Source organism: Meles meles, chromosome 4 (assembly GCF_922984935.1).
Source record: "Meles meles chromosome 4, mMelMel3.1 paternal haplotype, whole genome shotgun sequence".
Taxonomy (NCBI): domain Eukaryota; kingdom Metazoa; phylum Chordata; class Mammalia; order Carnivora; family Mustelidae; genus Meles; species Meles meles.
The window spans coordinates 31,223,524-31,239,565 of record NC_060069.1 but is presented as its reverse complement, the minus strand read 5'-3'; the positions used below and the strand labels follow the sequence as shown (position 1 = coordinate 31,239,565).

The 16,042-nt window shown below is 45.0% G+C and overlaps 1 protein-coding gene across 1 annotated transcript in view; it reads right to left on the bottom strand.

Annotated features, from left to right (window-relative positions):
- Window positions 1-335: 335 nt before the first annotated feature.
- The window catches only part of SCN10A (sodium voltage-gated channel alpha subunit 10), a 111,341-nt gene continuing 95,634 nt past the window's right edge, over window positions 336-16,042 (bottom strand). Inside the window, exons 23-29 of the mRNA XM_046003843.1 lie at window positions 15,696-15,818; window positions 14,159-14,443; window positions 13,391-13,444; window positions 12,421-12,558; window positions 9,986-10,090; window positions 4,819-5,089; window positions 336-2,047 (exon numbers count right to left, since the gene is read on the bottom strand). Coding sequence (XP_045859799.1) covers window positions 834-2,047; window positions 4,819-5,089; window positions 9,986-10,090; window positions 12,421-12,558; window positions 13,391-13,444; window positions 14,159-14,443; window positions 15,696-15,818 — 2,190 coding nt within the window. The 3' untranslated portion in view covers window positions 336-833. The remainder of the gene's footprint in view (window positions 2,048-4,818; window positions 5,090-9,985; window positions 10,091-12,420; window positions 12,559-13,390; window positions 13,445-14,158; window positions 14,444-15,695; window positions 15,819-16,042) is intronic.

Sequence of the window (16,042 nt, the reverse complement as noted above, 5' to 3'; positions counted from 1 at the left end):
GTGAGTTTTACAAAAAGAAATGTAAGGGTCATAGAGAGTGTCCACTTTTTCTCCCATCTCCCACCACTTTTACAAGTGGGGAAACAGGTTCAGAGAGGAAAGAATGTGGTGCAGGTAGCATGCTGTTGGTGGAATACTTAGGATTAGAACAAACTTTCAGGACAGTGCTCCTTCCTGCTCAAACTGCAAAATAATAATAGGAACACTGAAAATGAAGTGATTTATGACACATGTCAGTATTACATAAGATTTAAAAATGATGCTTTAAGATGTAACATTGGTCTTGATATACCTTTAAAAATATTAATTTTAATGGATATCTCAAAGGCCTTTCATGACATAGACCACAGGTATTACCTGGAGCAGGAGCAATTGTCTGGCAGCTGTCAACATGCAATCATGCAAAATCCTAAATAACATTGTCATTCTCAGTGTGGTGTTTCACAGAGGACTAACCTGGACCTTCAGTAACATCCTTGCCATATATCTTTGGTAGTTCTGGTCCTGAGAAGTTTATCACAGTGAATGTAAGCTCTGGGCACAATTAAAATAAAAGGACTGGGGACATTTTCTGGAAAGTAAGAGAATACATCATCTGATATTGAAATTCAAAAGGGTTGTCACAGTGGAGATGTTCTTGACTTCTGACTCCTGTTGGTTGTGAGGGCTTCTCCAAAGGTGGGCACCAAATGCATTCTCTGCCCAGTTCTGACACTGTGACTGGTGGCATGCATTGGTGAGGTGGTAACTGAGTGCCACATTTAGTGGGAAAGAGTTATCACAGAGCAGAAGTTCACACCAGAACTGGTTAAGTCCATGCTGCAGTGTCCTCACTAGGGCCCAGGGGCAATTACTTTCTTACTGGTAGCTTCATCTTCATTCTGCATTGAGCTAGATGTGCTCATGTTGACTTGATCACTAAGGCCTCTAGTGACACTGTCATAGGATGGTGGGAAAGATGTGGTAGATGCAGTTTCAGATTTGTCTGGGAGTGTGCAATTTTCATTTGCCATGAATACAACAAAGGCTTCATCTGGGGGAGACATAGCCTCCTCCTCAGCCCTTGGCCCACCTGGGGGATTGGAGATTGTCATGGAGCGGTGTAACACATAGCTCCGATAGGCCTTTTGAATGATAGTAGCTGAAATGTCTTCCTGCTTCCATCGGAGGGTGGTTGCTATTGGTTCATAGGATGTTTTTGAAACATTAGTTGCCATAAACTTCTCTTCAATATTTGCCTTCAGAGAATCCAACTCCCCAGATTCTCCCAGAACATTCTTAGTGAAGGCAAAAAGAATGTCCAAACAGTGAATCTTATCTCCAGGGACCAAGGGTAGGTCCATCTGGATTAATATATTCTGATTGGGTTTTGGGATTCGCAGGGGGCCTGAAAGGGTGTCTGCAAAGTCTGAGAGGGCAGAAAAGGTAATAAATTGAGTGGCCTCTGGGTCGAACTTCTCCCAGGTCTCATAGAACATGTCAAAGTCATCCTCACTCAAAGGTTCACTGCTCTCCTGCGTGGCCACATTGAAGTTCTCCAGAATCACTGCAATGTACATGTTGACCACAATGAGGAAGGAGATGATGATGTATGTGGTAAAGAAGAGAATGCCCACGGCTGGGTTCCCACAGTTGCCCCGGGAGCCATTGCTGTTGGGCAGATTGGGGTCACAGTAAGGGGGTCCTGTGTTGAGGATAGGGCTGAGGAGGCCATCCCAGCCAGCTGATGTAGTGATCTGGAAGAGGCACAGCATGCTGTTGGCGAAGGTCTGGAAGTTGAACATGTCGTCGATGCCAGCCTCCCAACTTACATGTGGGAAGCTGGCCATGCCAAAAATGGAGTAGATGAACATGACAAGGAAGAGCAGCAGCCCGATGTTAAAGAGGGCAGGCAGGGACATCATAAGGGCAAAGAGCAGTGTGCGGATTCCCTTGGCTGCTCGTATCAGCCTGAGAATGCGACCAATTCGGGCCAAGCGGATGACTCGGAAGAGTGTTGGGGAGAAGTAATTTTCAAGTGACGTAAGAATTGCAGAAAATACCAGGCCTTTAGAAGAGAGGGAAATGATCTAATTAGTACTTGCAAGCTTGAACCCTGACAAAGCTGGCTGCAATCATACTCTCCAATCTCTGCTCTGTATGGATCCCCATGTGAGCATCTGTATTTAAGGACTTTGGGCCTTCTGAGCCTTGCATGGTGGCTGGCATAAAGCGGGGGCTCAGTATGTGCTCATTGCATAAGTCTTTTCTCTCTCAAATAAGTCCCACTTCCCCACCATGTTCTTATCTTTCTTTCCCTCCACCCAGAGTGTTTTCTTCTCAGTCTATGGTCAAAGCCCTGCCTTCTGCAGCCTAATTTAATTGGAAGTGACTACACCATATTCTGCATGTACACAGCCCGTGTCTGCTTCTGTCTATGACACAGGCCCTACTCTTCCCTGAGAATTCAGCATTGGGACATGACTTTTCCTCCACCTTTTCCTGGTGCTGTGCTCTACAAAGGCCAGGATCCCCTGTGATTCATCTCCTCATCTCCTACTGTGAAGATTGACTCAGTTCCTGGCACATGGTCCTGTAAATAATTGTACAGAGCCTGGTGTTAATTATAAGGGGGTCTGAAGAGTCGGGCAACTTGCTGACAGCTAAAGTAGACTGGCTTTGAATGGCCAGCTGACTGCATAATGGCTTTTCTTTGTTTCTTTCCTCTCCAGCTGTGTTTGAACTCTATGTTAGGGCCTGGAGATGGGCTTGTTTAGGGTCAGTTATGGTCCTCCCAACCCCCAACTATGAACAAAGTTGGAAAGATGAAGAACGTATATGTCTCCCTATATGATATTTAACTTGAAGATTTGTTAAGCTTGATCTTGGGGCTGTGGATCCCTATAAGGACCACGAAAGATTAGGTGAAGTTAGGTCAGACAGGATTTTGTTCAAAACCTCTCAGGACAAATGGTGAGGAGCGTGGTGGCAAACTCTCCTTGCCAGAGTTCCCTTGACCCTCTTCCCCTACTTGCCTTTCATCATATGAATATGGATGATCATAGTATTGTGTTAGAAAGAGGAAGGAAATGGGAAGAGATTTGGGAAGTAATTATAATATTGTATTATAAAAACTTTATGAAAACCCCCCTTTTAAAGCAAATTTTATTGGGATGTATATGTCTATATAATCTATAATCTATATAATGTATATGTCGATAATCTCTATATGTCTATATAATCTACTAAGATTCTGCCAGCCAATGAGTCTACATGACTCATACTACCTTAAGGGAGTATGAGTCTTCATACTTGCAATAATTTGATACTCAATACGTGTCTTGCTAGTGGAAAGGAAGAAAGGGAGAGAGGGAGGGTAGAAGGATTAAGAGGTGGGTTCTTTCTCTTGTTTTCCAGCGGTCTTTACGACTGATTTCTAACCAGTGGATTGTGTTGCTGTGTAGGTCATTGGAACTGGTAGTTAAGATGTCCCCATCATAGAATGGAGTACTCTGAGTGTATTTTATTTCTATAGTGTTGTTATGGAAGTCACATAAGCAGGCTCTTTTCTCTATTATAAAGTCAAATTGATCTTTAGAGTTTCTCAATGTGGAAAGCAAACAACCAAAACAAAGCTTCCACAAAAACCGGCAGCAACAGGAAAACAAAACAAAACAGAAAACAAAAATAAATGTAAACTTCCCAAACAAACAGTCCAAGGCTGTATTTCAGCACCAGGGTGGGGAGATTGATTAAGTGCTGCCATGTTGTATTTAGCTGCTATTAGCTCTTGATGGTAAATCAATGGAAAATTAAATCTACAGCTATGTTTTGACATGAAAAGTAAGCAGGTCAGGATATATTTGTAACACCAAGTAAATCCGGTGCACTGGGATTTGGCCTTTGTAGGGCCAGACTTTGCCTAAACCACAAGAGGGCTAAGGACATTCTTTTGGTTGTTGGTAGAAGGTAGCTAATTCATTAGAAGAATATTAGCTAGGTCTAAATTCAGCTCTATTCTTTACAAACTATATGACCTTACATAACTTTCTTAATTTGTAAGGCTCAATTTTAAATGTATAAAATGAGGATAATGACATTCCTTCAGAGAGCTGTCCTGAAGATCCCAGGACCCAGTCTGGTCCTCAGAAGTCAGCAAGCTTTCAATTGTGGTGGCTCCATTCCCCACTTTAGCATCTGACTTTATGAGTTTTCTCTGAACACTCATTGGCCCCCGAATACTGGGTCTATTCAATACCCAGACTAGGCTCTAAGAGCACTGATCTCTTGGCATTGATTCTTTGACTTGTCTAACACTCACATTCCCTAAGTAGATAGTTATATAAAGATTTAATTGCAGATTCTTGACTTAAGAATCTCCTTTGAATACTCGTAGTTTCAAGAGTAGTTTTTGCTCACTCTTCTGGCAACCACCTCCTTTTCTAGAAAGTATTTAACGACTCACCTCAAATTATACCACCAGTTCTCCTCTTTGAAGACCATCAAGATAAGGCCCACTGGAAATTCCATCATATATCATCTGGAGGAGTGATTGTCCCTATCAGCCCCAAAGTTCAGGCAATGGGCTATGCACACAGTAGGTGCCTAAAAACACTTTGTGACAGCATGGAGAAGGCCAATGGAAACTCTCCACTTCACAGAGAGGATAGGGACATTTTAAATCTGCCACTCTTGGAAAGCAGCAAATACTGGGCTCTAACATATAATGTATATTGAAAAAGTTTGTTGGTTGTCCTCTTGGTTTTGAAAAAAAAACAAAACAGCCCAAACAACCCCAAGCAGAGTTTGGGTTTCCCCACCACCTGTAAGCCCACTTACTCCCAATGGAGAGGACCACGACAATGAAGTCAAACACATTCCAGCCATTGGTGAAGTAGTAATGCCGCAAGGCAAACATCTTCATGACACACTCGCCCGTGAAGACAGCCACAAAGAACTGATTGATTTTGTTAAGGATTTTTGTCTTTTCTTCACTCTGCTCATCAGTCTCCACCATCATGGTGATCATGTTGAGGCAGATGAGGACCATGATGACAATGTCGAAAGCTTGTCTGGTCACAATGTCAAAGACAAAGCCCTGGTACTTGTTCTGGGAAAACAAGAGATGGTCCATCAGGGCCTTTCTGGCCAATATACAAGGGGCATCTGGAGAGGCTGCATTCTCCATAGAAGGCTTTCTGAAACCTGTCTCTTATCTTCCTCACAACACATCCAAACAGAAGCCAAGTCCTGTCCTTACACCTTCCAAAATCTTATTCTTAGTTGATTCTACTTCAATGCTTCAATTCAAGTCCTCGTTGCCTTTCCCACCCCCTTGAAGTCACCAGGCACTTTTTCCTCATTGGTGGACCATTTGCAAGCTCTTCCCATCCCATCACTTGGCAATCTAAATTCCAATAGTCTTGAGTGATCCATTTTTCTTAAGCCCCACTCCTTCCAGGGAAATCTCCCTAATTTCCTAATCACATCGCACTACATTGCCCATTTCCTCTCTCCCACAGCCTTTGGTCAGACTTGAGTTCTAGCATTTCATGTGTGTTTCTCTACTTCTCTACTAGATGGTGAGCTCTTTGAGGATGGGGCCATGTCTTATTTAACATTGTGTTCCCATAGTTCCTACATAGCATGAGTTCAAGAACTGCAAACCCAGTGGCTGCTGGGTATTCTAGGGCAGGAGGGTAGGCCTGGAGTCCTTCTTGTTTCCCACTATAACTTTCAGACCTTCGCTCCTCCTGCATCTTGCAAAACCCTTCCTCCTTTGAAGCTTGTGTCATTTAGGTAGTTTACCTTCACCTCTTCTTCATTGCTGCCACTTACCAACCTCCTGATCCTCCGGCTTCGTTACTGAGGAATGAGGCTTTTAGCCAGACTTGCCCACTCTTGGTTACTTATTCTTGGTTCCTTAGGTAAATCTCTAATGACCTAGCTCTTCCTAGTTTAAAGAAGAAAAAATCTTCCTGAACCTTACATGTCCCTCCAGCAACCACCCTACTTCTCCCCCCCACTTTCAAGCCAAATTCTTGAAGGCATTTTGTGTAATCACTGTTCCCACTCATTCCTCAATTCACCCCCACATGGCTTTTGTCCGCATTCTGTTACTGAGATGGTTCTCGTTAAGATCACCAATGACCTCCAGAATGTAAGTACAAGGACACCTGTTTGGCATTGCTTGCCACACCTGTCACCTTGAAACTCTCCTTTCTTAGCCTCCAACATGCCTTACTTCCTTGGTCCTTGTCTTTCTATCTTTTTTTGAGACTTCTTTATGCAACCCTTAGATGTTGGAGCACCTCAAGGCTCAGTCCTAGGCACCCTTTGCTCTTCACTCCATTCTTTCTCTCTTAGGAGTCTCTCTAACCTGTGAATTGGTATCTGTGTGATTTTTACTAATTTTATTTCTATGTCACAGGACTATAGTCTCTTTGAGGAAGGAACTTTGTATATGTTACTCACTGCTCTATCCTCAGTGTCTGCAGAGTACCTGGCATGCAATGGATGTTCAATAAATAGATGAATGAATGGATGACAGAATGGACAGCTCTGAATTACCCACACCTCATATAAAATTAGAAGACCACTCTATTGTATACAACAGGCGCTTACTGAATGTATACTATGTGCTGGGCTCTGCATGAGTGGAGGCAGAGAGGACCCTGTCATGTGTCTCATCAGGGAGCACACAGAACCTGCAAAGCAGACATGGGCAGAAGGGCTGAGACAGAGGCTGGGTCTCACTTTATTCTTCCTGGTGAGGAGAGGTTGTTACAGTGTGGGGTTGGAGCAAAGAATCAGACAGAGGTAGGCCTGGATCTGAGGATAACTGATGGCCCATGTCTTTTCTGGAGTAGGAGGGGGATTGAAGAGCTACTAAGAACTTCCATTTTATCATTGAAAATGGTGAAAAAATAAAGCCCTTTCATGACCACACAACTTCTAATTAAACAGAGCAGGTGACAACATTTCTAAGTTGTGGGCATTGAGCTTATCCTGGATATTTGGATGCTGGGGAATGGAGCAGCTTGCTGGCTGCTCTTGGCTTAACCTGTGAGCAGGGTTCACTCCTTTGTAACTCTCAGTGCTCTCAGAGATGTTGAAGTGGGTGACTGATGATGTGAGTCTATTATTTTCCTATATAGTGAAGTATGTGAAACCTGCTTTTAGTAATTTCTATAGCAGGGAATGTTATAGAATAAAACTTCCCAGTCTTGTGGAAGCTATAGTCTTTGCTATGGATGAAGCATACAATTTAGAACTTGAGCTTTGCCTGTGGTGAGGTGGAGTGAGTGTGTGTGTGTGTGTGTGTGTGTGTGTGTGTGTGTGTGTGTCCCAGGTTGCCCCTGCTGTGAAATGGCACCCATGCTCCTGTGGGGCAGAACTCCTATGTCAGTGCTCCATTTATCTGACCAGCTCAACCTGTTGGGGCTGCTAAGGGAAGAAGGCGAGTATTCCAGTTCCAGTAATCTAGTGAAAAGAGAGCTGGATCTGGGAGGGTGAATCTTAGGTAGGAGTGGGAATTTCTCTTTTTGCTGGTGTTTCTGGACTTTGAGGAAGGCAGATGATCAGGCTTATCTGACAGGGTGGTGGGTGCCAAGATGTGGCCTGCCATATGGCTGCTGTCCAGGAGCAAGGATGGGCTGAGACTTGTGGGCCCTGGAGAGCAGCCATATGCAGTTGCTGATCTGCTAGGTTTTTTTTTTTTTGGGACCCCTAAGACTTCAAAGTCTTGTTTAAATGTTCCAGCCTTGCCTTGGCTATGATAGGGGAACAAAGGGAAAAAAGTGTTGGCTATGCTTGGAACAGAGTATTAAGGAGAGAGCCACATTCCTCCACTAAAGCCAGGACAGTACTGATAGTTAATTAGTAATATACCTCCTTCCCATCCAAAGGGATGATGACTCTCAGAAACACACTTAGGCTGTGAGGTCTCACTTCCCTTATCCATGTGGTGGGCCTCTCCTATTGTCAACCTTGGAGGGTCTTGGTTATGGTTTGATTAGGAGAAATGGTGATTTTGTCGTAGGTCTTTCTGTCCAACCATTGACTTCTACTCCTACTGTAGTGCCTGGAATTTCAACATTAGGTTCCTACCTTTGTATTAAGATAGTGTCCTCTCCAGGGTCCCTTTTTAAAATGCAGCTCATCCTATCCCAGTGAAATTGTCCTCCTCGAGAGGAGTAAGTTATGGTGGCCTATGGGATTAGTTGATAAAAGGGGAGAATCTGAGATGTTATAGAGAGACTGAGCAGTGTGTAGGGCAAGTTGTAGGGCAACTGTCATGATTTTGCTAAGGGATGTCCATAGCACAGACTCCTTAGTGTCTGGTTCAAGTGTAGACTCAGTATCAGTCCAGCCACCAGTGAAGGCCAGCAGGGACTCATCTGCTTGTTTCTCTGTAAGTTGCAGGATCTTTCTCCCCTGAATTGATGCTGATTGGCTGGGCTCAACCACTTACCTACATCTTTTCATTCTGAGCCTATTCCTGCCCATGGGACTGGCTGACTGAGGGGTACTCCCTGAGACTTAAGGCTCACTGAGCCCCAGTTATCTTGATTTGGCAGGGATTTGGAAGGAAACTTCTGCCCATACAGAGCTCTGAACATCCTATCACCCTTCATTATAACACTTCTTATCAGAACTGAGCATACCAATACATTTATGACCACTGTTTCCAAGTAAAGTATATCCAAAGGTCATAGAATTTTTTTCCCCCTGCAAATGTTTTCTAGACTATGTGCTCATGAAGTTTTTAGTAATTTATATAAACCCCATACCTGTACTTAGAAATCTTAATACCTTGGCCAACAGAATATATGTCTCCCTAATTCTAGCGAAGGTCCTCTCCTTTGTTGTAGGTCTTTAAGCTTTGCCCTGGTGGTGGTGGTTGGGGGGGTGTGCCAATGGCATAGTGTCCTAGACACACCTGTAGTTCTCTTTACAGATACTGCATCTTATCCACAGAAAGGTTATGTAAATGAACAAGATGTCAATTCCATTCTGATGGCTCAGAAACTCTTGGAAGAGGTTTCTTTTTCTTTTTCTTTTTTAAATATTGATATTTATTTTTTTGACAGAGTGAGAGAGAGAGCACAATTAGGCAAAGAGGCAGGCAGAGAGAAAGGGGCAGCCAGGCTCCCTGCTGAGCAGAGAGCCAGATGTGAGACTCAATCCCAGGGCCCTGGGATCATGACCTGAGCTGAAGGCAGAGGCTTAACCCACTGAGCCACCCAGGCGCCCTTGGAAGAAGTTTCATTGTACATTTCCTACATAATAATTCTCCCACTGACAAACCTGTTCATCTACTCTCAGCAGAGGCTAACTAGAGGGTTGACATTTTCCATCTTCTCGTGGAGGACTGAGAAGAACTTAGGTGTATGATTTGGGTGTTGTGTTTCATGGGGGTAATAGAGGGCATGTCTTACGGTTTGTGTGAATAAAGAAATCAAAGTGGAGTATAGCTGTAAGTTTTGTTCAATCTTTAAACACAAGGATGGGATAACTTTTGGCTCCTATTGACCATGACCATGACCATGACTGGGGCCAGGATCCTATGGGCTTGGGTTTTGGCCATTTCCTATCTGTGTACTCTAGGCATAGCATGGGATGTAGGGTGAGGCTGGAGATTCATTGCTGCCTAGATCATGAAGCACAACCACAAAAATACTTCATCTCAGGGCTCTTACCATCTTTAGTATCATTTAGCCTAACCTGCTCCCAATCTTGTGATTGAACCCTAAACTGGTTGGGGAACTCAGTACTTCCTTAAATAAATCTATTTGGAGTACCTGTGGGAGATATACTCTCTCCAGAAGACCAGAGTTCCTTCTTTAACACTTCTCATTCCTTGGGCAAGGGAACTCTCATTACATCATCCCCAAATTCAACCCAGTTTTCCCCCTTCACAGAGAGCACTGGTCAACCCCTACCCACCCACCACAGGCATAAGCTATTGGCTGGACTTCCAGACACATTCTGCTCTGGGGCTTACCAGGGGCCGTGGGATGGGCTTCTGGGGCTTCTTGGAGCCCAGCTTCTTCATGGCGTTGTAGTATTTCTTTTGCTCCTCTGTCATGAAGATGTCCTGGCCCCCTAAGTACAGGAGAGGATACCAAACACCACTGTTATTAAAGTTACAAGAACTCCCAGGGATACCAAAATCAGAGCATGCTGGAGAAGAACAACATCTCCACCTTCTTCCTTCTCTTCAGAAAGACAATGTCAAGGCCAGAATCAAACAGTGACCTGCCTAGGTGCCACAATCAGTGACAGAGTGGGTGGGACAGAGCCCCAGCTCTGTCTCCCTGCCTAAGTCTCTGGAACAAAACCTGTTTGTTTCTCTTCCATAGGAACCCAGAGGGGATGCTTGAAAAGATGGTAGGAAGAATATGGGAGCAGAACTTAAGGAGAAAGTAAATATTGTTTAAATCTAAGCCTTGCATCCAGCCCGACCATTTTAGTCAAATTCACTGGACTTCTGGAATCTTAGTCCCTGCCTAGGACAAGATCTTCTCTCAGAGCCTTCTGCAGCAAAGACCTTGAGATCCAGCCCCTTAATCCCTTCCTGCAGAGGAGGAGCTAAGGACAGTTACTGCCTTATCCAAGGATCCTTGGAGAACTCTTTATTGGTTCTCTTGAGGTCCCGCCATTTTTATTGACTTCTGCTTTATAGTGCCAAAATTTTCACCATCAAAAATGCCTTCTTCTCTTAGTTTTGGGTTTTCTTTGAGGACCCTTTAGACCTCCTTCATTCAATCCCTCACCTTTCACTTCCTGGCGTAATTTGAATTCTTCCCACTTCCATACCATGTTTGTGCAAAGTAGTTCACTGCAAATGCTTGGGAAATGGGTTGAGATCTCTGGGATTTGAGAGGAGATTTTAGAAAATCTGTGGATACAAAGAGCCTTCAGGGAGAGACCTCTCAGTGGGGCAGGGGCAGAGGATTGGGAGCACTGGGTGGAGCACTGAAAATTCTGGGCAAGGAGTCAGCGGAGTCAGCATATATAGCACCCCCCCCCAACTTTATCACTGGCTTATCTCATTCTATTACCTAATGTGACCCTGTCAAGGTCTCACTTATCTTCCCCATCTATAAAATGGGAGAATGGATTGTTTGAATGGTCTCAAAGCCCTCAAGGGTGCTGATGACATTGATCAGCACTTCATAGCTGTCTTGCTGAGCCCCTCTGGGGTGGAGAAGGGCTGCCCACTTCTTATGCCCAGAACTCTGGCAAGGACTTCCTATAGGTGGGAAGCCTATGCAATTAGACTTTTATTCTAAAATATAATAGTACAGTAGCTCAGTCCTAAACTAGGTACTTCTTCTTCTTCTTCTTCTTTTTTTTTTTATATTTGATTCATTTATCTGAGAGAGAGAGAGAAAACAAGCGAGCAAGAGAGGATGAGTGGGGGGGAGAGGGGGAGGGGCAGAGGGAGAAGGAGAAGACTTTCCACTGAATGGGGAGCCCAAACCAGTGGCCTGATCCCAGGACCTTAGGATCATGACCTGAGAAGAAAGGCAGACACTTAACCTACCTTCTTGTATAGGCTTTTACTTTCCCCTCACCAGAATCTTATGAGGAGGTCTTATTAACTCCACTGAATAGATGAGAAAGCTGAGGCTCAGAGGGTTTTCAGTAATTGCTAGGATCAACCATCTAGCGAGTGGTTGAACTGGGTATGCAAGCCCAGGTTTGTATGATGCCAAAACTAAAGCTGGACTCTTGGTGCTATACTATGTGACTTATCCATAGGACCCCGTTTTTCCCTCTTGATCTCAGCTTACTTTAGTCTAAAGTGGTGCTTTATCTACCTCAAGGGAATGGAGGCTGTTAAATGAAAGGGTAAATAGAGGGTAACAAGAAAGCATCTTACACTTTTAATGCCCTAATATTTTAATGTAAATATGAGAGGTTATCTGGGATTCTGTTCCTATTCATCAAAGTCAGCATCCGTGGAGGCAAGGGTCTTCCTCCCCATCCCAAGGAGGACTGGGATCCCGCCAACACTGAAGCTCTGACCCTTGTGGAGGTCTACTGACTCAGTGCTTCTGGGAGTCAGAGCTCCAGACAGAGGCACAAGTTTTGGAGCCCTTTCTTTACCTGTTGATGCTTCCCAAGGGTTACCTGGGGCACACTCAGCATACCTGGTTCCAACTGGGAAGACCCGGGCACTCTGGGAAAGAGGAAGGGGACCCAGACAGAAGTGGGGATGTTGTTGACACAGAGAAATGCAGCTCTTCCAGCAACAACCCCAGGACACCAGGCAGGGGTGAGTGCTACAATCGGGGTGCAAATGTGGGTGTTGGTGTAAAAGGCCTAAACTGGGCTTCTGGTCAGACATGATGGCTAGGGAGTGCTGGCTTTAGTCATGAAGTCAGGTGACAGGGAGTGACAGATTCATGGAAACACCCGAGCCCCACTTATCTTTTTTTTCTGTTGATTGAAGTTGTCAATTATGACCCCAACAAAGAGATTGAGTGTGAAAAAGCCACCAAAAATGATGAAGATGACGAAGTACAAGTACATGTACACATTGTCCTCCCACTTAGGTTGCAAGTTCACCTGTGAACAGACAAGGGGAGGCATGGGGAGCAGGTGGGTATGCTTGTGTTCATCCCTGAGACAAGGACCTGGGTGTGGGTGGGTGCTTTATTTGAGAGTCAGGAAGCAGGACCGAGGGACGGGGAGGGTAAACAGGAGAAAAGCCAAATGAGGTATTGTTAAGCAGGCCATCACTGGGGGCAACTTGTGCTCCATCCCGTTGGGGTTCTCCAGTGAACTGTGTAGAATGAACCTCAGAATTGTACCTCTAAGGGACTGGGAAGCTGGAGCATTTACCTTCAGATTCCCAAAATTACCTGTGACGGTTGCCCCTGTGGACATTCAATCCCTTACCCTTGGGGGAGGGACTCTGAGGCATTGAAGAAAGTCAAGTCTCAGAGAATCAGAAGCACGGCTTGGGAGTGAACTCAAGAGGTGTAATGAGGGGATTGGGGCAGGGCATCACCTCTGCCCCAGCAGCAAAGTGTCTTTCCTCAGCAGCACCCATCTCCTTCCCCCGCTGCCATGACAATACCCTTGTTGTGGCCAGCACCCCGCTCCTGCCTCTGCCCAGGGGGTGCTCTCACACACAGTCCTGGAGAGGTTATCTGATATTTTCCTCAGTGGTGAGCAGGAGAACTTGAAAAGCCTAGGGAGTGTGCACGGTAGGGGAACAGGTGAGGTTGTCTTAAACATTCAAGAGAGGGCCAGCTGGACACTGCTCCAGGGAAGGATAAGGCCAGGCTATTGGGGGACTGCCATTTTTGGTACCAAAGCCACTTTCATTCCATTTCAAACATGTGAGTGGGATGGACCAAAGGGAAGGCAGTAGGCACAGCAGGCTGAGACTCACATCTCGGGCATCAACAGCTGCATACATGATGTCCATCCAGCCTTTAAAGGTTGCCTGGAAACAAGGAGCAGAGGCCACTCAGTGTCTGACCATAGTCTATGCTGAACTTTGTTTTGACTCACTTATTTGTCTGTTTTTCTCATAAAGCACGGGGCCCCTGGAGGCAGTTCTGTATATCTGTTGGGGCTAAGCACAGCACCTGGTCCACCCCAGCCATTCAGGGATTATTTGTTGAACCAATGCATGAACAAACAGTGGGATGTAGGAAGGTGTGGGTAACTGCATAACAAGTGTATAAGCAATCGCATCAACACCTGATGGATGAAGGCAAGGTATGAATGAATGAATGGCAGTGTGGATGTTTTTGCCTGTCATCGCCACCAGCACTTTCTATCATTATAACAGAACTGGAATACAATTTATTACTGTCTAGGAGAGGATCTTGAGTAGAAGACTGAACAGGTGGCTACATCATGTCTATTTTGTACAAAGAGTAAATTCTAAGTCATCAGCTGATACAGTTGCATTGCAGGCTCATCCCTTTATTCTAGGCTGCCAGTCCTCACTTGTCTAATTGCACCACTGTGACATCGCTTTCATGGGTAAGGCCCTTCAGCCTCATGCTAGTCTGTAGGAATAGGTAGTGACTTCAGCTCACACTGATTGCTACCTCTTGCAAAGTCTCTACATAGCAACTTCTGGAAGACCCCAGACCCTCCACATTATAAAATAGCCAAAGGAAGAGACATGGTTGATCTCAGAACTTACCACCTGCAGAAGTGCTAGGTAACCCATTGCAACATTATCAAAGTTGACTTTCACATTGACCCAGAAGAAGCTGCCAGTGTGGTTCTGATCTTTGCAGTCAGATATGTTATTCACAATAGACAAAGGTACAAGAGAAAGGTATTCATTGGTTTTGTTGATGCATCGCCCAAACTTCCCCGCAAAGAAGTTCACACCCATGATGCTGAAGATGAGCCAGAAGATGAGGCAGACGAGGAGAACATTCATGATGGACGGGATGGCACCCACCAGGGCATCTACCACCACCTAGGGGGAAATGCAAAAGGATCTGGAACCCTTCTTTCTGAATCCTACTTCTGTCTACACTCACTCTGCTTCATGAGCCAGTAGTCTTTGGAAGCACTATGGGAAGTGGGTTAATTAGAGCAATAATTCAGACTCAGAAGACTGAGAGGTACTGGGTAGCTGAATATGGGTTTAGATCTTCTCCCTAAACCTTCTGGGCAGGTTTTAGGGTCTTTCCCCAGGACTGAGGAGATGGATGAACTTACAGTACACACATGCTCTTTTAGGGGTGTGAGTGGGTGTGTTGTGCTTGTACATACAGACTTCTAGGACCTAGCTTTATTCTTCTTAAATGCTATTTTAAAAGGGCTTTAAAAAATATAGTTCAAGGTATGCCTTGGTCAAGAATCAGTGAAAATCAAAATCCGTATTCACAAACATGCTTATTTGTAAAGCAGCAACATAGAAATAAAATAAAACAAATTTCAAACTATTACAATGGTAAGTTCCTAGTGTTTGTGAAGGTACAATGAATTTTTAAAGTCCACTTTTGTTTTTGAAGATACGGTGTCTTCTTTGAGTCAATGGGGGAAGAAAGCAAAATCTTACTTTCAGTACCTGGAGCCTTTTATAATTATGAGGAAGGGGAGGGGACAAATTAGCCATCTCTTGTTCCCCCAGTAATTCAAGGGCCTGGCTTGTGAGCACTCCATCATGAGGAAGACAGTGAGGGCAAGTGGAGGTGACAGTGATGGGCAAGGTAAAGGTCTGGATGAAAGGGAAGAATCCATAGGACCCTGTGACTATGTTATGTTGGGGAGCATGCATTCCAGTGGATGGCAGTCATGGTCCTGAGTTGATGGTGCCACCACATTCCAATGGAGTGTCAGAGGAAAGGTTCATTTGTCTTGGAAAAATGAAGGGTTTGGGGTGTTCTGGAGATCTTGGCAAAAAGGACATGAGGCAGGTTAGGGAGATCGAGGTAAGAGATGTTAAAGCACACTTCACTATAAGCAGGAAAGTGTGAGTCTGAGTGCTGATAGACATGATACTTGAGTTGAGAAGGGGAGAGTGCTCACAAAGGGACATGAAGGAAAACCAGAGCATTAGGACATGGCAGCGCTACCAAAATCCCAGTAGGAAACGAGTACCAAGAGCCCACCTGTTGGGGTAGGCCTAGAGCTCAGGTTCAGGGGCATGGGGGGCATGGGAAGCGGGGAAGGGGTACCATACCAAATGCTGCAGACCAGAGCAGTTTGGAGATAGGTCTTACCCGCATGCCTTCAAATCGAGACAGAGCCCGCAGGGGCCTCAGGGCACGGAGGGTCCGAAGGGCTTTGATGGATGCCACGTCAGAATACTGCAGGATTTTTGCTATAAGGCTTGTCAGGGAGATCTGAATGCAGGCAGAGAGCAAAAGCATTACTCTGGGTTCCAGAAGGTCCTGGTAGAAGGAGACAGGAAATCCCTCCCATACCACACTCTGTCCAAGCCATCATCCTGGCTCCCATCTTATTTTGAACCCCAGTGAAAGGTCTAGAGACAGTTCCATTTCTTTCCCTTATTAAAGATTTCATTCATCACTTCTTGAAACTCTGGGAAAGAAAACCTCAGTCCTCC